At 37.0% G+C, this 23,078-nt stretch overlaps 1 protein-coding gene across 10 annotated transcripts in view; it reads right to left on the bottom strand.

Moving 5' to 3' along the window:
- Positions 1-23,078, bottom strand: part of COL25A1 (collagen type XXV alpha 1 chain) — a 300,658-nt gene that overhangs the window by 129,047 nt on the left and 148,533 nt on the right. Inside the window, exons 3-4 of one of the 10 annotated variants that reach the window (XM_027457462.3) lie at positions 19,790-19,834; positions 17,673-17,680 (exon numbers count right to left, since the gene is read on the bottom strand). In XM_027457462.3, the coding sequence (XP_027313263.3) occupies positions 17,673-17,680; positions 19,790-19,834 (53 nt within the window). Of the gene's footprint in view, positions 1-15,682; positions 16,306-17,672; positions 17,681-19,789; positions 19,835-23,078 lie in introns of those variants that run through there. The other 9 variants (XM_072036929.1, XM_072036928.1, XM_072036923.1 and 6 more) reach the window with 9 other exon arrangements.

Below are 23,078 nucleotides of genomic sequence, written 5' to 3'. Positions count from 1 at the left end.
AGTGATTAATTTTCCTAGGTTTATATTCATTTGAAGCATGCAGAAAAAATGTATTCGTTGTACTTCTGTGGGAAAAATCAGGAAAAATTTTGACACTCCAGATTAGTCCAATTCTGTGTTTATATATATATGTATAAATTAAAAACAGGCCAATTATCTTCAAATGCATAACCATTTCTCAGACTTTGATAGCTCACCGTTTTTCCTATTTTATGAGAAATCAAGTATTTTTGAAAAAAAAATCTCTCTTGCAATTTAGACAATAGGTAAATTATTATTTTTTTAATCCTCTAGATTTATCTTTTTGGATATCTGACAGCTTTAAAATATATTTTTTGACTATCACTGTAGCATTTCAGAATTCAGAAACTCTTGTCCTGATTAAGTTGCATGACTAAGTTATTACATATTTCTAAACAATCTGCTGCAAGCTTGATTGTTAAATTGTTACTTGCAGCTGCTTGAAATCTCTTATGCAAAGACATATACAATAACAGGTATCAAGGATTCAGAAGAAAGCTAAAGTTTAGCTTTACAGCACCTGTATCAGTTGCATCTCAGTTACTGTGTCTGAGTGAGTCTAAAAACACCTGTGTGGAAAAAAAATCAATCAGTATCAAAGCAGGTTTACAAATGGTGCCCAGGTTCAGGTAAGGTGAAACATAACACATTGTCTTTTCAAATCACCTATTTTAGTTAAAGATTGATAGAAAAATCAGAATTGTCAGATTTCCTCATCATGATACCATTCAAAGTGATGGATAAATGCTATTTCTTCCCCACACCCTTCTACTCTTTGGTTAGTTATGGGTTTAACAAGGCTGACTTTAACTAGATGCTGTAAGATAATTCCCTAGCCCTAGCGAGTCTGATGAGATTTCTCTTCAGTGAAACTTTGTTTTAGAGTTCATGTGGGCAAAAAGTAGGATGAGCTGTTCAACTTGCTAAATTTCTTTGACTGATGAAACATTATTGGTTCCTTTTCGATGACTGGAAGTGATTGCTCTCAAGAACAGTGTGAGTGAAAAGCCCGGGTAAAGAAATCACTTGTCCCAACCCTGGGAGAAAAAAGTGCATTAAATCAACCTGCAACAAGTCTGGCCAGCAATCAGAACATTACTGATAAAAGCAAATAATCCAGATCACTCGTGCTGGAAGAAACTTTACTGTGAGAAGAGAACAAAAAGAACCTTCTGCCTAAAACACCCTTATCCCCAAAAGCAAAACTACTGACAAGAGCACTACAAGGCTATTTCAGAGAAGTCCATTACGGAATTTCCTGAATCCTTCCCTCAAGCAGTTGCTATTAGCTACTACTTGAGACAAAAGTCAGCAAGGTGGATCAGCACCTGGAGATTGCAAAGTAAGTAAATGTATTTCAAGGCAGGGGTTTCTTCATAGTTCTAAAAGATTTAAAAGAAAAAGTTCACAGCAGCTAGGCTGCTTAATCTTATTGTCCAGAACCTTACAGGTTCCGTGTCAACTGCCAGAGCCTCTACCTCTTTCAGCCTTGAAAAACAACATCCTGCTTCTCCTAGACCCATTCAAAACTCCAATACTAAATTATTTGAGATTTGAATTGAACACCCCCAGACAGCATACTTTATTTTTATTTCAATGGAAAAATTACATTGTTAAAGAAAAGTGCATTGTTTAATCCTGAATAGCCTAATCCTGTATTCCAAGAATTTTGCATGTTGGTATAAACCACATTAATTCTCTCCTACAAAACTGCTTTTATCAAGCCAACAAGGAACTAAAAGTATACCCTGCAAACACAGAAGAGACTCAGAAGCAAGGAGCTGATAAAACCCAGAGAATGAAGAACAGCAGCACCACGATTAAGGCTCCAGACCACTCTCACCAGCCAGAAAAGCTACACTGTGCACAAACTAGGCTCTCAACACTAAGACTTCAGTCCCTGAACATAAAGGTAATCAGAATTTATTCCAATTTCTATTTTAAACCACCTGCTTAATGCTGTGCCTTCAATATAGAGAAATATGCAGCATATATATGTAAAGCAATAATCTAATGCTAATAGGAAACTGCCAAGCAGAATTGGCAGGGATCTTACACTTATTTGGCTATTCTTCTTACTGGAAAGAAAATATTTTTGACATTTGTCTTTGAATTCCAAGAAACATAAGGACACGTGACCTAAAGAAATGGATTTCACAAAGTGGCTCTAAAGTCCAGATTAGCCTAAATTAGACAATGGAAATAATCAGTAACTGAAGATGATGGATGATGAAGGACAGTTTTAAAGAATCCAAAATTAACCAGAATTGCTAGGTACAGTCTCCAAAACCTTTTCTTGGAGAGACATCACGCTAGATTAGAAGACTCCTAACCTGGAGACCTGCACACAGTCTGAACACTAATGACTCCTTTGCAATTATAAGAAGGGCTGATTACATCTAGAAGTCAGCAATCTGGAGAAAGAAAAATTGTTCAGAGTTTGGCTATTCACTGAGTGGCTTAACTACAAAAAAAGCACCACATATGGTAACAATACGGGAGTACAAAGAGTTCTATGCAAGAAAAATTATAGTCACAGCTTTTCAAAAGCACATTTCACAGCTGAAAAATAATTGCTGAGATGCTGTTCATTTTTTTTTTTTTTATAATTTTATTTTCTGCAGGAAATCTTACAGGCAGTTTCTTGTGGTGCAGATGCATTTTTGAGTATATGACTGCTCTTCCTGTTGAAATATATATGCAAAAATACATGAAAAAACTGAGCAGACCTAAGTTGGAACAAGCTCTTCTAAAAGACTGTAGCAGACAGCGTTCGATTTATCATGGCATATTGTAACTGCCTGCTGTTTAAAATAAATAAATAAATAAAAAGGAACAGTATTAAAAAATGTGGCCTTAAAGTGTCCTGCGAAGGGTTCCAGAACTACATACATCCATAAAAATACTTCATTATGCTACTGAATTCCAGCATATCTTAACAGGTAATTGAAAAATGAGAACTTATATACAGAACAGAGAGATATATCCTACCTTTTACGCAACAGTTCTTGTTTCTCCCAAAGAAATTGAAACTCCTGTATCCATAAATAGAAAGCACATGGCTAATTCATCAATGCCAATGACATTGTGTGAAAATATTTGATGTGGTTGGTGCCATGTTGATGAGAAAACAATAAACTGTGAAAAATATCACTTCTCAAAAATTAGTTGGCTGGCATTCAGCAGGAGATAGATTGTTGTAACAGCTGTGGCATGATGACTTTGATAAATTAGATTTTCATTCTCCTGGAATAATTCTGAAGAATCCTTCTGTCTCCCCACACCACCATGGAAGTAAATCCATTTACTCATTGGAGCCCTCCTAAAGAACAGTCGTTCTTGCTGCCTGTTTTGATGGCTTTACAGAATACCAGAAAAAAAATTCATTTCACTTCTTTCAGTCAATCTCTTTCTTTTGTTTCTAAAAATCTTTTATTTTAGGGAGAATGCAGACCATAAAGTAAAAATAAAAACACAGTCTTCTGGCAAGTAATGCCACACCGCAGAGACATAACCTTTATAGGCTGATTTTTGACCCTCTCTTAGTGAAACCATCACCTTTGGAACATCAACAAAACTGAAGAGCAAGTACCCTAATTAATTTGTACTCCTTTGGGATACAAGGAATCTAAGTGTCAAGCTCCTTTTATCCATCTAAAGAGGCACATATTTTAGATGCAGCTTCCAGAGAATTCAGAAAAAAAGATATAGGATGCCATAGAGATTCTTCCTTTCTGACTAACAAGAAAGGAGATCCATCTGAGCAGATATATCTCCATAAAAGAACAGTTACAATGGTTTTAAAAGAAGAAAACAAAAAGCCAAGGGTTATAAATAGACCTTTCGATTAAAAAAAATAAAAATAAAAATAAAATAAAAATCCTACAATCTCCTTCCTGTGACTATCGTGTTCTGAAGAAAGACATTTGAACAGTTTGAGGATAACCAAAACACCAACATTCAGACCTGTGCACTAGATGCACCATTTCCATCTGGATACAACATACAAAAAACCTGCACAGATGCACTGTGTATAAACTTTAACTCGGAAGCAGGTGCTTTCAGCTGTGCACTGCCATATGTGCTCAGACACCAGAAAATAAAATTCTGCACATGCAAGCCTGTTCAGATACTTGTGTCATGTACCTATCAGACTTAAAAGGCACAAATACATGGGCGGCTAGTTTCAACCCACTACTGTTGTTTTAAGCATACTATAACCTACATTATTCCTTAAAAGTTGGTAATGCTGCATACAATTCTGTCCCCCCCAAAATGCTTTGGCACCCATGCATTCTCAGAAAGCACAAAACATTATGGGAAAACTATGTAAAACATAATTAAGGGGATTATTTCATTCCGGGAAATTAAGTAGAATGCGGTGATGCATTCTACCTTTTCATTCTTTCTTTTTCATTCTTTCTTCCTGAAGTGTTTCCCCATACAGGTTTTAGTGGTGTACCACTTGTCCTATTTCCCCAGTTTAACAAGAAAAGACTTGCACCTTAAGAATTATTTCTAGTCCTTGAAGAAAAAAAAATCCCATAGATCCTACCACAATCAGTACCAAAACTGGTTTCCTGAAGGAATGTTTATTATGGTGCCCATCAAAAGAAAATAATTAACAACGATAAAGCATATAAAGTGCTCAGACAAGCACCCAACATCTTTACTTGTAAATCTGTGCATTTATTGTTTATTGCTGTCACTGGGAAGCTAAGGGCTACCTCACTTATTGTCTTACTGTTCTGTCCCACTGACCTCAGATATTCCTAATGACCTTTCATGCAAGACTCTGGACAGTTCACTTTAAACAAAGTCCAACATTTGAAAGATCATGAGATAATGAAGGAGATTATGTTTGAGATGGAATAACCTTTCTATTGGTGCCAGAATTTTTGCAAGAATAAACTCAAGAAAACATGGAAAACTTTTCTTTTCAATACTTCACTCAAAAAGGTTAAAGACAGGGAGAATGATGGATTTTCCAATCCTAAAAGAATTTTGGGGTTGCTTGTAGCTGGGTTGATAAGAGGCTACTGAGCAGATGCTGGAAGAATCCGGTCATATTAATTCGGGGACTCAGCAGTAATACTGCTTCAAACTTCTTCTGCAGTTCTTTTCTCTTTTTTAGGTGAAAAGCTATACAGGTCCAACTTCCAAATTTCTCCTGCCAATTCCTTTTCTTTTATGACAAATTCAGTTTACGTGTTTTTTGAAATTTATATGTAAAGCTGCTGATTTCTTAATTATTATATTTAATTTTTTTTTTTGGACGCAGAAGAACAAAAGCACATCTCCACAAAACCTTCTAAAACCAGGTTGGTGCTGGTCTTCACCCTTAAGTTTTTAAGGAAAGATACTGAATTTCTCCATAATTATACCTCTGCTTCTTGCAGCTACCCCATCTAGAAACAAACAGAAATTTCTCTACTTTTATCCTGAAATCACCTTTCAACTTAAAGTGGTACCAGTGTCCCAACCATGCAGTTAGAAAGAAGTTTTTTCTTCCTTGACAACTGCTATGTAAACATAAATGAGCAAAATCAGCCAACAAAACATTTAGCCAAGAGAAGAAAGGTACTGAAATCAGATCAATGTATGACATAGAACATGGGCTACTCATCCTGAACCAAGAAAAACTTCCAAATCCAAGTACTTCACACCTATGCTTTTTTGAGCCATTTTCCAGTCTTCCTAATTTCAGTCCAACTACACACTGAAATTGAAGTTTAGTAGAGCTGAACTAGTGAATTCAAACACAGAATACAGTTCAGTGAAAGAGGTCCTAAAGTCCTAAAACATTTATCAATTTCATTATTTGTTCTTACAATCTCTAGACTATGCTTTTAAGTTTTGTGGATGACACACATGAACACATCCAAATAAAATATTTTCATTACTTTCTTTTGACATAACTGGATTTCAAGCTTATAAAAGGATTCTTGCAGAAGCTGGTGACAGCATGAAGAACAAAAATGAGTTTCTTTGCATTCCCATTTAGGGAGAAACAATTTGTATGTGATGGCAATACCAGATTACACTTTACATACCTTAAGGGCAGAGAGATAAAATGAGAGATCTCCTATCGTTTGCAGAATGGATAAAAAGTCAGGATAATTGATCCACACAGCTGGAAGTGGAAATGTTGAGGTCATTTCCTCTTTGGAGATATACTGAAGGATAGCTAATCAGTCAGGCTACCTGAATGAAAAACACAAACTCACTCAAGTTTTCCTATTAAAAAAAAAAAAAAAAATGAAAAAGGGAGGGGGAGAGATGGAGGGGGAATTTGCACTTGGACTTTCACATTGACTTGGAATGCAAATCGTATATTATGCACAACAGAAGTTATTAAAGTGTTGTAAGTTAGTTACTCTTGGTGCTTTTGGAGCATTCTGTAATCCACGCTTTCAACCTTAACACTCAAGAACTGCACCACTGCTAACAAAGCTCTCTGAAACAAATTGCGAGTAGCAAACAGAAATCACTCCAGTTGCTGTAGGCCAAAAACTCAGTATACATATCAAATGCCACTGAAAAAAATATAACATATATATATAAACCTTTAAGCTCCAGTATAGTGACAAAACCTGTTTAAAAAAAAAATCTGTGTGCTGATAAATAAAGCATTTCCTGCACACCTGCAATTTGTCTTCTGTGTTTTTCTCTGCAAGGTCCCAAATCCACTTTGCCCTCACATTTATTTCTGTGATTGCTTGTCAGGCAAGTGCTATTCAACATGAACAAAAGCAAAATAATCTATCCTTACCATTGCAACTAAGATAAGCAATCAATCTGGTAAAAAGAGGAACTGTTAAATAAAGAATATTATGGCTTTTTATCAATTTCCAATTTTTTCCTGGTTTTACTTCATTTGCTAAGAATTACAGCCTCATCAACCATAAGTAAACAGCAGTCTATTGTAGTACAAATACCACATAAAAGGAGCAGATTTCTACATTAAAAACTTAATATTACTTTCAGCTGATGAGTGCTCATGTACATATGGTTGTTTTTCAGTATGCTCCTTTTGTGAGGCAAAGGGTTAAATTCCTCTCACTTATCATGGGAATAGCTGCTATGAATTTGTACAAAATAAACCTAAAATGCTCTTAACTCAATAATTTTCTTCTAGATTCAGTACTTTGTAGATCTTAATATTAGTAAAAATAATGTTAATTGTTTTACCTTAAGCCAATGAAGAAAAAAAAAAAAGGAAAATAAAAAAATAAAAAAAAAAAGAAGAAAAATCCACCACCATTTTGTGAGGGTGATTTATTATCTGTATCCTACAGTCACAGAAAAAAACTTCCAATAGACATTCCATACTGCTTGTATAAATCTTTCCTACCAGAGAAGCATGTTTGCTTTCAGAAATGTAACTGCTTTAACTAATCTTGAGTTTGGTATGCACGCACATAGCTGAGAACTCATCTTTTCAAACAGAAAAACAAAGGCAGTCCAAGCAACACTCTAGTATTTCTCTTGTGGTGCAGGGGGCAAAGTGTGCATTAAACACGCCCATACCAACAGATCCCCTGGACTAGAGAAGTACTTTAAGGCTTTGTTCTACCACCTAACTTCTAACATTAAAAAAGAAGCATGAAAACATGGGGCTGAGATCCCATTATCATGACAAATGTTGGCCAAAACTATTTTTGGTGAAATCACTGGATGATGCTAAGCAGTGTGTGGCCCACTGCAGGTATGTGAAAAAACCCTTCGGTTCCTAATGGGGAGAAAGTTCCTCACTCGGCTTTTTGAGGACAAACAGCCCAGGTGCCTGTCTGCTCCAGATGTTCCCTGCTTGTGGGGCCTCTGTCATAAACAGGACCTGAAACCTGGCTGCAGAGGGAAGCAGGTGTGCAACCAGGCTTTGAGAGAGCACTTCCACCGCACATTTTCTGGAAATCTGGGAATAAAACCATCTAGACTAGTGACTTAGGAACAAGTTTCTTCAAAGAAATATTACAGCCCTTGGCCTCAATTAGGATTGAAAATGCACAAACTCCCCCATAAGCATATTCATCTGGGAGCTATATGGGTAGTAAAGTGATAGATATCTTTCAGCTATATTAGAGGGCCAAATGAAAGATCCAGTGTTAAGGAAAGTCACGTGTCATATTTGCAACTCTGCTTCAAGATAAATGAACTGTTGACTTAAGAATCTTATGACAGTTTTGGATTTCTCTTCTAGAACTAAGCAGTAATTAAATACAGAATCTCTACTGTGATTTCACATTTCCTTTGAATCTCAAAACTTGTGAGAAACTGGAGAGTTAGGCAAATTGCAAGAGGCACCTTTAACTATTACTGGTTATTCACCGTCTATCTGCATGCGATTGTCACAAATACAGTTTGAGAAATGAGGCCCAGAGCTACAATATCTATCCATGCATATGCTGGGAAAACATTTGGAATGCATAATTTTGCTCAAAGGTAGTTTGTTCCATAAGTAAAGCTATTTCCATTACACTGGAGATTTGCAATGTGTGTTGCAAGGAAATGACTGGGAAATTTCAAGCAGGATTCCCAAAGAAAGGCAAGAATGAATGATCTTAGGTACAGTTCAAGCATTATGTCTGCCAAAGCATGGACATGAAAAATCCTAACTACGGCCTTCTGCATGCCACCTGCTTAGCTGCTAAACTGAAGCCAGTGGAGTAGACTAAAGAGACCAGAAATATATCTTTACTGACAAATAAACGACAGACCAGTTTAATTCCTTTCCCTATTTATACAATCTTAATTATGAAAGTGAGGTTTAATTTAAAGCCATGAAAGAAAATATCGAAAAAAGGCATTTAATTGTTAAATTACACCTATCTATCTGCCATCAGCTATAAACCTTAATTTACCTGATAGATATACGGGGTTGTATCATTTAGAATTGACATTAGCTGTGAACATAAACTCTAAAATGATTCACAGAAACCTACAATATACTAGTGTTATGCTCGATTCATGTTGACATCTACAAAATGCCATGAAGAGCTGTGGGTTTTTCAAGATTTTAGTTCTCTGTGCATGCATCTGAGACAGAGATTCTTGGAGAATCCAGCATGTAGTAACAATTGTACATATTAGTACTGATGCATCAATAAATCTACAATCATGTTATTTTATTCTATTAATTTTTACAACCTTATTTATGTAGAAAATATTTTAGAAACTAATCTAAACCAGAACACACTATGTACGCAGGCATGTATTGCAGACCAAATCATTTTCTAAAGTCATTACATGAAGTTTCTATTTTGGCTCACCTATGTCACCTCTCTTTTTGGAACTACAAATGAGGGAAAGCACAGAAACCTCCTCTTTTTTTTGTTGTTTTGTTTTTCATTGTTGGCTTTCCCACGAGTCAGTAGTTACTCAGTGGTCACAGTAACCAGTACAGAATAACCTGGGGCACTTTGTCTCCTCCAGTAAGCTGCTGGAATAAACACTGCATTTCATTATTTATGCACTAAGCGTTAGATGAATGTTACAGATGAAAGGATTCAGCCCATGGTTCATTCAAAACGGCAATCAGGCTGCAACAAGCTAATAAACATGTGCTGATGTGTAGCTTCATCATCTGTGACACAATTAATAGAAACTGTGACTTTAAAATATCTCAGACCTTTCCGTTCAAAGAAATTGTAATATTATCTAGTATCAGTGCAAAAAATCAGCATATAAACTGATGAATTGTATTAGACATGTATATGATTCATAGATTCAAAGGTCATAAAAGACATTATTGGTATTAACATGACCTCATTAGAAAGGCTACAGTTACTCTACAGTTACTATGCAGACAGCCATGTGAATTTAGACAGTCCCAAAGTTAGTAAGCAAAACTGGGCATTTACTACATCCTCACTGCAGTATTTTTCTAAAAAAAAATAAAAATAACAAATGCTTACAGCATGCCACACAGCACAGAATACTCATCATTAACCTGCTTCACAGCAAATGTCTGTTGTGCCTGTTTAAACTGAAGAGTATTTGTGGGAACATTATAACTGTTGCTAGGGTATTGCATTGTTGAGAAAATCTGATTCACTGCGTTATGACTGTTATGAAGATTTTTGAGATGTCATAGAAGTTTTTTAGGAACAGTCAAGCTGACACAACTTGCCACTGTAGGTCTATTAACAGATACTACAGAATGGCAACAACTGAAAGCAGGAAAGGTCTAACTCTTTTTCCCCAGGGTTGACTGTATCCCACATATATCTGAATATTAATGGTGCCAGAATGTAATTTTTGAGACTACAGCTTAAAAACTGCAGTTATGACCATACCTATGATTCATTATCAAGGTAAAGTTTGTACTCAGATAACCTTTGCTCAGGGCTCACATCATATACCAGAGGTATGGCTTGAAAAAGGCCACACTGGTATGCTGCTATAGCTACCATTGAGTGTTGAAGTTGACAGATGTATCCATGGAAAAGGCTGAAAGTTTCCTTCACCTACAGCCATAGAAAACTGGCTTATCTCCACGCATTGGAAGGGAACTGAATGTTGAATCTCCCCAGCCCCAACTCTTGGGGTTCATGGCCTGATTGGAATAGAGAAACCTAGCTACTCTTACAAGCTTCTGTGGCAGAGTTGTGGCAGTTGTGTACAGCCTACAAAGAAAACTAGGGACTGGCTACGATGTTGGTATTACACTTGAGATGGACCAAAGTATGTTTTTGGATGTTCAAAGTTTGGTCGCTACTGAATGGCTCGAATGCAGAGTTTTGATGAGCACAGCAAGAAAATTTAGAGTTCTGATCTGCTGTAATGAATATATTAATGGAAAGTGGTTATGAGAAAGAAGAAAAAGAGCTCTAAGGAATTAGTTGATACTTATTAATTTATACTGAGTAGTCACTCGTTTTCTGGTGAATCTAAAGCACTGGCACCAGCTGGCTACTTTTTGGAACAACTCTTTTTTGGGCAAGGAGTGAGTGCATGGCTCTTTATTAGAAATTGGAAAACCCAGCAACCTTCAGAAATGGACAGCGGACCATCTGTACCTTTCTGAAGGAAGCAAAGCATTCCCTGAACTCAGAACAAGCAGGCAGATGGGTCAACTGAAAATTTCATGATTTCCAAGTCAATCACTACTGTCAGGACTAAAAAAGAAGGATAAATTACACAGAACTGAGAACACATAAAATCACTGAGTATAAAGAAACTTCTCAGATTCCAGATGTTTTGAATTTTCTATGTGTTTAAAAAATGAAAAAGTCTTCTGAAACCCAAAATAGTTATAAATATTTATCTACCAAACCTGAAATTTATTGCAAAAGTTTTCCTGGAATATGCTTTTAAGACCTTATTTTGGTCAAATGCCAAAAATAAAAGGTGGTCTACAAAGACACCTGTTGAGAAAAAGAAATGCTGTAAAAGAGAGACAGAAGCTTCTGTAGGATCACCAGGTCAAATCCTCAGGGGAAGGTCAGGAACTGACAAAGCAGATACTTGAGCTGAGACATTTATATTGCACTGCAACTGAAAAAGAAGAGCCCTGACCAGCTACTGGAAATACCACAGCTGTTGTAGAGATGCTTAGGGCTTCCATAGGCTGAGCTTAATCACAGTTGAAAAATTCTCTGATTTCTTCTCTTTTGATTCTTTCAGTTATGTTCATTTTACTGCAATGCCAGAGCTGTTGAGCTGCCAGAATACTGGAGTTTTAAAAACTTGCTTTTGGGTGAAATTAACGTTATATACCATATGTTTTATTTACACTAAAAAAATAACAGAATAAAGGCTACTAGATAAACCTGAACTGACACAAAAAGCCCAGCCAACTCCTACAACTTTGTTTTTGATAGACTTCCACGTTAAATCTGTTAAATGAGAGAAGATAAGTCTTGACGTAGAAGTCTTCTTTTGTTTGTCTCTTTAGCAATGCTAATAAAGAAGAAAGAAACTGGAAAAGCAGCCATCTGACAGAACACCCTGATTAGAAAACTTCATGCATCAATTTTACATTACTTCTTATGCTAGGAAAAAAAAAAAAAATACTATCAGGGTATCTATTTGTTTTGGCTTTATGCTTCTTAAAAATAAACAGGTGGAAGACCAGAGCCAGATATTATAGTTATTTGATGCAGGCAATACAAAAGAGCCCTCAAACATAGCCTTGCCTTGTCACTGCTCAGAACAGAAAGAATGAAAGCTCAATGCTTTGCCCTTCACATAGGTGCTCTTCCCAAGCTGTCCAGGAAATTTATTACATATAATTACACTGGAGTTTCATAATATGACAGCAAGAATGGAGGAAGGAAGAAGAAAGGGCTCATGCTACACCACCTTTACTGCACACGTGCCTACACAGCCTCAGTCTCTCTACCTGGAGAAGCGGCAGAAACAATGAAATAAGTACTGACAAAGACAGAGAAATACAGCAAAACAATAAAGCACATTTTTCCAATTTCACACAACAGCAGTTTTCACATTCTTCCATACAAAGAATATTTCTTCATACTCAAACCCATTTACAACCCTTCTCTTTTTTTCCTGGAGCATTCTTTGTCTTTACTAACATTGGAACAGGAGTCAGAGACTTCTAACAGCAATCTGAAGTTCTCTGCAGATCGTGATACTGCTTGTCTTATGGTATATTGAGACACTATCTTGACAGGTACAAAACTCTGATCCATGATGTTTAAGGCATTTTCCACTACTAAAGTCAACATCAGCTGCTCTGCAGCCTGTTATCATGGAAAGATGTAGGAGAAATTTCACCGACCCCTTCTTTTATGAAGCAATTCTATAAGCACTGTCATATTCTGACACTTCATTCTGAAATCTGAAGATAGTGCATCTGTACCACAATGCAGCAATGTTGAGGATGATTTACTTGGATATTTAACTGAAATATCCAAGGGTGATTAACTTGGATATTTAATCTGAAATTCAACTTGGGAGAAGAAGTAGGAAAAATTTTCTCAGTCCACTTCAATTTTTCAGTGGAAGAAAAGCAACTTCTACTCACCCAACCAGCTCAAAAGATTCTTTTTCCCACACCACAGGGTTTGTGTATTTAGCCTCTTCACTCCAATCCCAAGCAACTGGATTATTTTATTATTATTATCACAAGTTCCAGCATTATTATTTCTAAAGTGAGATTGTCTGCAACAACACTGCAAAAAATACCCATGTTCTTATTCTTATATTTACACATTTTTCTAGTTCTCTGTTACTTAAGAAGTTATGATAGTTTATTTCAACTTTAAACAGAAGTAGAAAGAGTTAAAACTCTGCATTTGATCACTCTATTTGTTATACAAAGCTCTTAACAAGGATAAAAGGAGCCATAGCACTATACAGCTTTTATAGTTTTGGTGGAGCGTTACATAATAACTAATTAATCATGGTCTTATAAACCCCTTGATAACTGTGTTATACATTAGCAGTAAGTCCAGCTTATGTTCTTGACTTTTGATACCATGTCTTCCCAGGAACTTGGATTTCTCACTGGAATTCCTTTCACTGTTATTGTTAGTATGTATTAAGCTACCTTCAGAATTAGAATGAATGAAGACACTGAAAACTTAAGTCTTGGAGAAAACAGCTGCTAGGTTTTGTGAGATTGCAGTGATATCTTTTTACCTACTGAGCAGAGAGCTTTTTCGGTTTACACGTGGCAGATATACCTCACTATCCTCACAGAATACCCTAGAAAATCTAATAAAGATTAAAACAGTAAAGTTTCAACAGGAGTTAAATAGGACTCTAGAGAAATAACTTTAAACTCTAATAGCCTTTTCATAGAGATCTAAAGACTGTACAAGTACTTTTAAAAAGCATCACACTAGCTGTTACATATTTCCCATTTAAAGCAGGATGATATGGCTGCAACTGAAAAGGTCTGAACAGCCAGTCAAGGACAACAAGAAGAAGCTAAGCCAAATTCTATTTCCAGGCATTTTCAAGCGGGAAGAAGTAGTGTTTGATAAGTGCTAAGAACTACCAAAGGCACACATTTGCATGTGCACGCATAGATAGCTGTATGCATGCAGAGAAATACATTCACACTGAAGTTTGCCCATAACAATGTCACTTTTAGAATCAGCAATTTCAGTAACACTGCTTTCAAGTGCCTTTATTGTCTTCAGATCCCACAGCAAACCTCTCCAAGAAAACAGCTGGACCATGGACAAAGCACTGGGCCTTCAGGCTTTGAAGGAAATAATATTTTCAGGCTGTCCTCGTGGAGCCTTCAAAACATGCATGAGTCCATCACTGATGCATTCACTCATTTTCTAAACTTGCCAAGATGTCTGTGAGGCTTTCGTGCATTGCACAACATAACCTTCACCCTGTGCTTTAAGGTCATTAGCTGGAACACAGAACTCCAAAACTATTTAATTTCCATAGAAGCCGCAAAATAAGGGCTGGTCTGTTGTCACCATGGGTCTTTCTTCCTATAAATCCAAATCTCTGTACACAAAGTTCACAGCTAGATTATGAGAAAAGAAGTTTTTTCTGTAACATTTTTTAATCTGTCTTCTCCCAAACACACACACTCATATTAAGCACTATAAGTGAAATTGGAATAAGCATTCTGAAACCTGATAATGGTTTCATTGCATACAAGCAGGTTTCTTACTACTAGTGATTAATTTCTCATCAGCTAATTTGCAACTACTCATAATACTAATGATATGCATTGGATGATATTTCATTGGTAATGTTTCTCAGTAAACTCTGCAATTACAGAAGGTGCCCTGAAAACAACATTCAAATTGTCTTCCACCTCCAGCTGTTCAAGGTAAGCAGTGTACATCTACCAACAGAAACATTTCTAATAGTCACTAAAAATTTAATCTTTTGTCTGAAATATACAGGCAAATCAGTTTGGAATGGCCCTCCATGATATACTATCAAGCACTTAAAGTAAGATCATTATCATACCTTACCAGTCACTATGTTCCACATATGTATTGTCTCTGAAATTAATCTGCTACCACATTTTGTCACTTGGTTTCTAATACACACGACACCAGGCACACAATTCTTTTCTTGAGTGAGACACAACAGTCAGCTCTCCTGACTACTTGAATGAAATATATTGTTAACAGAATTTAGAAAGATGCATTATTTCATATATTACAATTTTCAGGCAACAAATCCCGAAGATATGAACGAAACTGACAGAAAAATGAAGTACATACATTATCATAAAATTACTCTGAGAGACCACGCAGCCAACTGCTAAGACCTCTGTAACAGCATTTTATTTTGATCAAAGTGCATCAAAGGAAGCAATCAAGAGAAACAGGACAATTGAAAGAAAGGACTCAGAGATTGCATATGCCAGCTGAACAGCTTTCTAGTATGGCAAATTGGGATGCAGTATACTGCTAAAGGATTATATATATTTTTTAATTATAGTGAAAAATTAATTTTGTATGCAAGAATGCAGAAACTCAACACAAAACATGTACAATGTCAAACAAGCAGTGCATTGCATTTATGCACTGTAATCACTGAGATTCTTTTTAAAAATATCTCAAAGATTTTGTTTTATTTTAAGGAAAGTCTTACGTTTTGTAGGCATCTGAGAAACAGGTAAAAGGTCCTTTTGGCAATAATAAAGCAAAACCAAAAAACAGAAACATATTTTTGGAGTAATATAAGCTATCGTAAATATATGATGAATTACCGGATAGCCATTTCGCCCTGGTAGACCCTGGTTGAATGAGATGAAATGGTATGACACACATTAACAACACAGTCATGACATATGACATAACAAGCATGCAGAGTACATTACTGGCAAATTAAAAAGTGCACATCCATAATTTTTTTTTGATATGTGATGATATTTCAAGCCAACAGATGAAATCAATACTACATGGTGAAAAAGGGGGCTTTGACAATGGAAATCATATGTTTTAAATTAAACATTCTAGTTAAGAAGCTACTGACTACTTCTGATGCTCAATGACATTGCCTTTGCTATGAAGAGATCACCCCTATAGACTAAAGGGCAACATGTGGTTAAAGAAAAAAAAAAAGATTTAGTGCTTAGGCAGTAAGGTCATAAATACATAGGCTACTGCTAGATCATAGGTACCAAAGAAGAAATTTGAGAATGCTATAGCAGAGCATAAAAAAATCGAAAGCCCCAGCCTTTGACTGGTCCCACACATGATACTCAGTAGTCATGTACCAGGAAAATAAACAGAGCACTGCAGTACCATTTGAAAATACAGCATGCATCTAAACTCTGTGGAATACTGTGTGGGATATACAAATATTTGCTATCTTAAATGAAAAGGATTACCACAGCATTCCAGGTGAAAACAAGAATTGAGTTTGCAACAGTTGCTCCTAGCCACACTGTGTCTATGAGATTCAAGAAGTGAATTAGCAACAGAAACTACACTTTAAAATGCCTTGTAGCAGCGTAAAACTTTACTGACTTTCAGCGAGATGAAGTACTGTAAGGCAGTTTTGTATATATAACTTGGAATTTTAAGTCAGACACTTTTTAAGAATAATTCAGCCTTCTGAGCTATTTCAGGTTTGTATTAATATTGTCATGAGCTAGACTTTTTTTTTTTTTTAAAGGGGACCTACAGAGTCAAAGACATTCATAATGAGCCACATAGTGAACTCTTGCTATGTTGTCTTGCTACAGGAAAACCACTTGCATCATGATTTATGGTTATTCTTTCTGTTTCATGGGAAGACTGAAAAAAAAAAAAAGTTGAGGAAGGCAATGTTTCTTTCAAATAGACTGCACTGTTATGCATTAAGCCTGGCTTTTCATTGATGGCTTGTTAAATGAACTTGCCACTATGAACTCCTGAGAACACGGTCAAAATCTTTCAAGGATAAGTATTATCACTGCTCAGTACATACAGCTTGCACTAAAATCAATAGGTCACAGCAGAAGTTCAGCATATTAATTCACTATTTTCAAGCTGACACTTTCATACCGTATGGTGAACATGGATGGCATGACAAATACCAAATGTTTGAGATTCATGTGTTTACTCCTGTTCTTCAAGTCTGACTTTTGAGCTACCCTGGGAATGTGCCACAAAACAAACAAACAAAACAAAAAGCTGAGAAACTGTTTTCTTACCAACAAGAGCAGCACGAATGTCAACCAAGTTACTAAATGGAGCAGTCTTATTTAATATTCGTTTTGCACAAGAACTTACTGGCCTCAGTAACAATTTCACCACAATGAGCCTGTCAGCACGTGTACCTCTGAAGAGCAAGGAGTCTTCACCCCAAGAGTTTGTGACAACTGCAGAGGAAGTTGCTACCCAGTACAAGGCAGAATAACTGAGTCTGGACTTCAGACAACACACTCGCACATTTTTGTCCTGTAGCAAAATATTTTTTCCCAAGTTATAAGCAAAACGAGCGTAATGTACTTACATGGAATTGTGGTCCAAACTGCTATCTGGAGCGCTGAATGTAAAGCTTTATAGTTTTAGAGACATTTTTCTTAAGGAACTTTCTGACTAAATTATTCGGTTCCAAAATAATTAGTGAATGTTTATGCTGTGTAAGTATAAATATCAAAATTCCCTCTTGATGATACATGATCAGTTTATCGTGGTGATAACAAAACAGGATCTAACATAGATTTCTCCCTGATTCTGGAAGAACCAACAATGTATCACTGTACTTACAGGAGGTCCTGTGGAGGGGGTAAGGGGGAAAGAGAGGGGGGAAAAAAAGACAAAAAAAAAAATAAACTGTAAGCTTATGAAGTTTTTAAAGAAAGACACATATAAATAAATCCAAACACAAGGCCTCAGGATTGTAAGCAAACAATGCTGCTAATACACTGTACACATTTTCCCATTCAAGTCCCTTTTGGTTTGGTTGGGCTTTGCAACTTGTAAATACAGCTACTGCTCAAATGCATGCTCTTACCTTAGCAAGGAAGCAAATTCTTCAGCTACGGTCATGCAATCTTATGCAAGTTGCTTCTCCATCCACTTCCATGCAATTTCATGCCAGGGCAAAAATACCAGCCATGGACTCATGACTCATTTCATCAGACTCCACACAAAGCATATGTAACCACATCACTAGTTTCAGTTAGCCACACAGTTGGGCATTTCATCACAGCTTGGATGCAAAGTTGCACCAAGTACCCTTGGCATTTATCCTTGGCATCTAGTCAAGACATACGTGCACCAGCATCTTCCAGCCTTCCACTTTGCCTACAAGGGCAGGTTTCAGTGGCCACCTGACAGTGCTGAACTTTCTTTTCATCACCTTCCTTTCTCAAGGCACACATATAAAATGTTCCCTGTTAAAATGTCACACTTCATGAAGTGATATTTGCACATTTTTTCAATTATTTAGACTCAAAGACTTTTGTATAGCAGTTCTTGGAAACATCATCAAAGGGCTACAAATCAAATCTACTATTTCAGTCTTATTAAGTTGAGCAGCTGCAGCTCCCAAATCAATGGCATTTCATTAGCTTTTATGCCTCTCTCTAATTTCTGAATAAAGTGAAGTGCAAAAGGAGTATAAAACCACAGCAGCTGTACTTGGAGATTGCTTTTAATATTGATAGCCTTTTGTTTTTAACAATGCAGTTTTATTGTCCTGTAACTAAGGCAATTTCTTTATACTGGTAAATATTCTTAAATGGCATTTTAAATTGCAGGTCTGTTTTTAAACAAGAAAGATCAATTTCCTTTGTTAATAGTTTAATGTGTGTTTATTTGAGACATAAAATGAATCAACAAGCATTCTGCAAAGTAATTGCCAGGATCATCTGTAAGACAATCTTTAACCACAGAATTCCCTTCTGTAGTGCAGCACTTTTCTCTGAAGTAAATACTAATCCAACCTCAAATGGAAACATCAAGGTGATTTATAATAACCTTTGGCAGGGTTTGGTTTCAGTTTTGTGATGCAGGAAAATATGGAAATAGTTTTTAAGAGCCAGATAAATAAACATGTACAAGATTAAGGAGGGCTACATAACGATTTTACAGAGACCAAGCTGATTGGAAGAATTCCCTAACTGGCAAAACAGACAATACAGCCAAGGAGATTAGAAATGCTCATTTTCTCCTGCATCAATTCTAGAAAATTCACCTTCACTGAAGACTCAGTCCTGAAACATAATCAAGAGTTCAAATTCCCAGGAAGAGGCACTCAGTATCTCACAACACTGTCTCAAATGAAATTTCAAGCTCTACGTCAACACTCAGATTTTATTTTTCAACAGCCAGCTCCCTGGTACAGGATAACAAACCACCAAAAGTTATTCTTATTTACATAACAACTAACTTGCTACTTGTTTCTAGTAAACAGCAATTTCTCTCACACTGAATACTCTGTTTGTCACATTATTTCCCTGAACACTGACACTCTTAACATCCTTCTTTCCTTCTCAAACTGTTCGTCTCAAACCAAGCAGGCCTGATGCAATTCTGACTTATAGTATCCCCCCAGCTGCTGACTAACATGGAGTTACTCGGATTTGTGCAAGACTTAGACGACACGGAAATGGTTTGACAATTACCGGTAATGTTGCCAATGGCACCAAGTCAAACATTATTAAGTGTGACTACAAAGTAATGACACTCAAAACCAGATAACTATCTGGAAGGCCAACAGGTATATGCCAAGGGTCACAAATTTCTATAAGAGAAGTTTCAGAACCCTCTTTCAGAGCACACAAGCAATAAAAATAAAGATGAAGGCATGCTGGGTATGCATCCTCCCAAAACCACACAGACATCAAACAGCAATGGATCATACGAAAGTGAAAACTTACCAGTCTCTCCTCTTCTGCCCCGCTTACCTCTTTTCCCTGGAGGACCTGAAAAGAAGATGGTGTGTTGTAACTTTCTTTCTTGAAATTACAACATGTAGAATATTGTTTGTGCTTGGATGTAAAGCTTTAAACAGATTCATTACACATGTGGTGATCATGAATGTGTGTACAAGGCAGTCAGCGAAAGGTCCAGAGACTTGGCTGAGCAAGGGCAACAGATTATCAGAGTAACATTCAGGAAATTGAAGATAAAATGGAGAACTATAACACCCACTACAGGCTCTCAGAAAAAATATCTGGGAGAAGCTGTAGAGGTCACCCCGTTCGTTCTTCTTTCTCAAGGCAAAAGTCAACTACATCAAAAATATTACTGCGACTTCCACGGGCATTTTCCCCCTAGTATTTCACTGTTCTGACGACAAGAACATTTTTCTTTATGTTCAACTTGCTGCACAGAATTACATCAATTCTTCTGTTGTCCACCAGGGACCCCAGCAAAGAAATGATTCCTTTTCTTTCCACAAAAACAAAGCAACATAAACCAAAGTCTTCGTATTCATTTGAATCGCTACACCATTCCATCAATCTTCTTAAACCTATCTTATCACAGAGCATTAAATTTCATTTAGTTATTACTGCATTAAGCAAAATTGGCATGTATTTATTTATAAGAGCACTTCCTCTGGAAAAAAGCATCCAGCCTTTACTTGAAAACATCAAAGAACGATGAAGAAACCATCACCTGGCTCCCCACCCCTCAAACACTAACATTGTATTTGTCGTTAGACACGCTTGTCTAAGATGCTGTGCTTCCAGTTTATAACATCTGTTTGCCTTAACACACCAGCTTGGTCCTTGTTTGGTTTTTGCTAAGCAATCCTTTATTAATCATACTCCTTTTTCCACAAATATTTACATACTACAGTCAGTCTTCTGCAGCCTCTAAAGAAAAATAAAATATTTTTTGTCCCTCATTTCTGCACTTGTCTTCAGACCGCAGCATCCCTAAACTGCAGGCATGAGTGGCACATTCTTCCTTTCTTCTTGGTGTCCCTGACACACTGCTCCTGGAAGCACAAGGAAAGCACACTTTCACTTCTCCTCATACAACTAGGAAGAAAGGCAACAGCTGTGGGGTTGAAACAGGACTGAAATACTGCTGTTAGCATTTCACAGCCACAGGTGAGAACCTCAAACCTACAAGAGAGGCAAGCACACGGGCAACTTTCCAAAAGCAACAAAGCATGCGGGAGCACAGGTACCGCTGCTGTGGCTGTGTCATGCAGGTTGCAATAGAAAGTAGGTGCACACGTGGGCTTGTGCAAATAATTAAGGTATAGTCACAGTAGTTAGAATATTTTACAAATCATTTGAACCATCATCCCCTTTATTTTAAATGCACATGAATTCTAAACCTCCCCCATTCATATATATTGCAAAGTAATCTGGTTTAAAAGACAAAAATGCTGAAAATATACTTGAGTGATTAGTTTGCCAGGGAAATAAAAGGATAGTAGTTAAAACAAAGAAAACAACAACAACAAAAACACAAAGGAGAGGAGCAGCTCTTACACTGAAAGTAGAGAGGTTTGCTCCTATCAGAACATTATGTCTCACTAAAATACTTTTTTCTTGTTCTAACTACAGTGCTTGCATAATGTAATAAAAGCTTACGGCAACAACATTATAGAAAGCAGGAACAGCATGGGATATTCATTATCATCAGCATACCAACCAGATGAGAATATTTTGCTATTACACGATGGAAAAACAGGAAAAAAATATCATTTCGTTGTAGAGAACCTGTACCTTGCTCCTGGAAGTCTCTGGTCTCTGCAAGAGATCTGTATGGAAACGTGTTGCACAGATAACAACCTGTTTCATGTAATAAGTTTCCACACACACTTTTTTTCAACACTTTTTCCAATTCTTAACACTGAAACACGTCCCTGCACAGCAGGAGGTTTCCCTGGCTGCCCCTAAGCTCATGAACACAGGCTGGTCACACACATGGACAAGCAGGACAAAACTACAAGGTTCTTGCCCTGCTAATAACCTTTTAATCTTGATGTCTTTCAGCATATAACAACAAATATTCTCAACTTGTTTTGCAGAATACTATTTCAGCAAAGCTTAGCCATGCTCTAGGTGTGCACTTACACACACATGCATGTCTACTACTGAGTTCTTCCTTGAGGAAACAACAGAACTTGAAAACTACAAAACTTCAGCTGCGGACCAGCACGAGGCACTGGAGCCCCAAACAGAAAACCACGTGGGTAACCTCAAGCTGTGGATTTCAGGAAGAAAGGAGGGAGCTTCATCCAGAAAACCAGATTTCTGTAGAGCATTCAAGTGCCAGTTCAGTAGCTGAGAACATCGTCGGCTAAGGGGCTCTACCTCTGACACCAAGCGCCGATCCTTTCTAAGCCATTATGTCAAGATGCCTAGACTCGGATGTGTGCAAACGTTAATCACCAGAAAAACACTTCTTCCTGTATTCCCAAAGTAACCAACAGCACTGAAGCTAGGAAAATCACTCCGGATTTACACGCACATCCATGAGCTCACTGCACAGCCCCTGACCTCCAGCTCTTCAGGCCAGCCGTACTTGGCAGCTCCTGAGTGACACAAGGCACTTCCCCCTCTCCTGAAAAGCTTTTCTGTTTTTTATTCCTGCACTGTGCAGGGCTCTGTCAAGGCAGCAGCCTTTGTAAACCTTTCAGAAATTGTGAAATGAGAGGTGGATCTTGCCAACTTTTACTGGGTTCGGGGGGCCATTTGAGGAAATAATTTCTCTATATTTATTTTTGCCAGTACAGAACAACGTTTTTTAAGCATTTCATCACAGATGGTTCCAGTTCACAGAAACAGCAATGCTGACATTTAAGGCCATCACTAGATGACCTACTACTTCAGAAAGTACTCGAGCTTTCATCTTTTCCTGAACAGGCTGCTTTCTAAATCTTAACTGCAAACATCATCTGTTGCTCCAAGAGTTTCCACTTATCAAAACCCAGGGTATTTTGCTATAAATATTAATTTTCCATCTGTCTAGAGTTTTATAACTTTGCAGTAATTGGAGGCTTTGGTGGAGACTCGCTGGGGCAGCAGACGCAGTGAATAAAGTTGTACCAAGCACAATCTCGTTTTACAAGTCCACACATTTTTACAGCTTGCGCAAGATATACAACCTACCATGTAAATGTTCTGAACCTTCTCACCCAGGATAAAAACCTCTCTAGAATATTACCAGAAGTGTCTGTACTGAACTAAATTTAATCCAGAG

The sequence above is a fragment of the Anas platyrhynchos genome, chromosome 4, assembly GCF_047663525.1.
Source record: "Anas platyrhynchos isolate ZD024472 breed Pekin duck chromosome 4, IASCAAS_PekinDuck_T2T, whole genome shotgun sequence".
NCBI lineage: Eukaryota > Metazoa > Chordata > Aves > Anseriformes > Anatidae > Anas > Anas platyrhynchos.
This window is presented reverse-complemented; position numbering and strand designations above follow the sequence as displayed.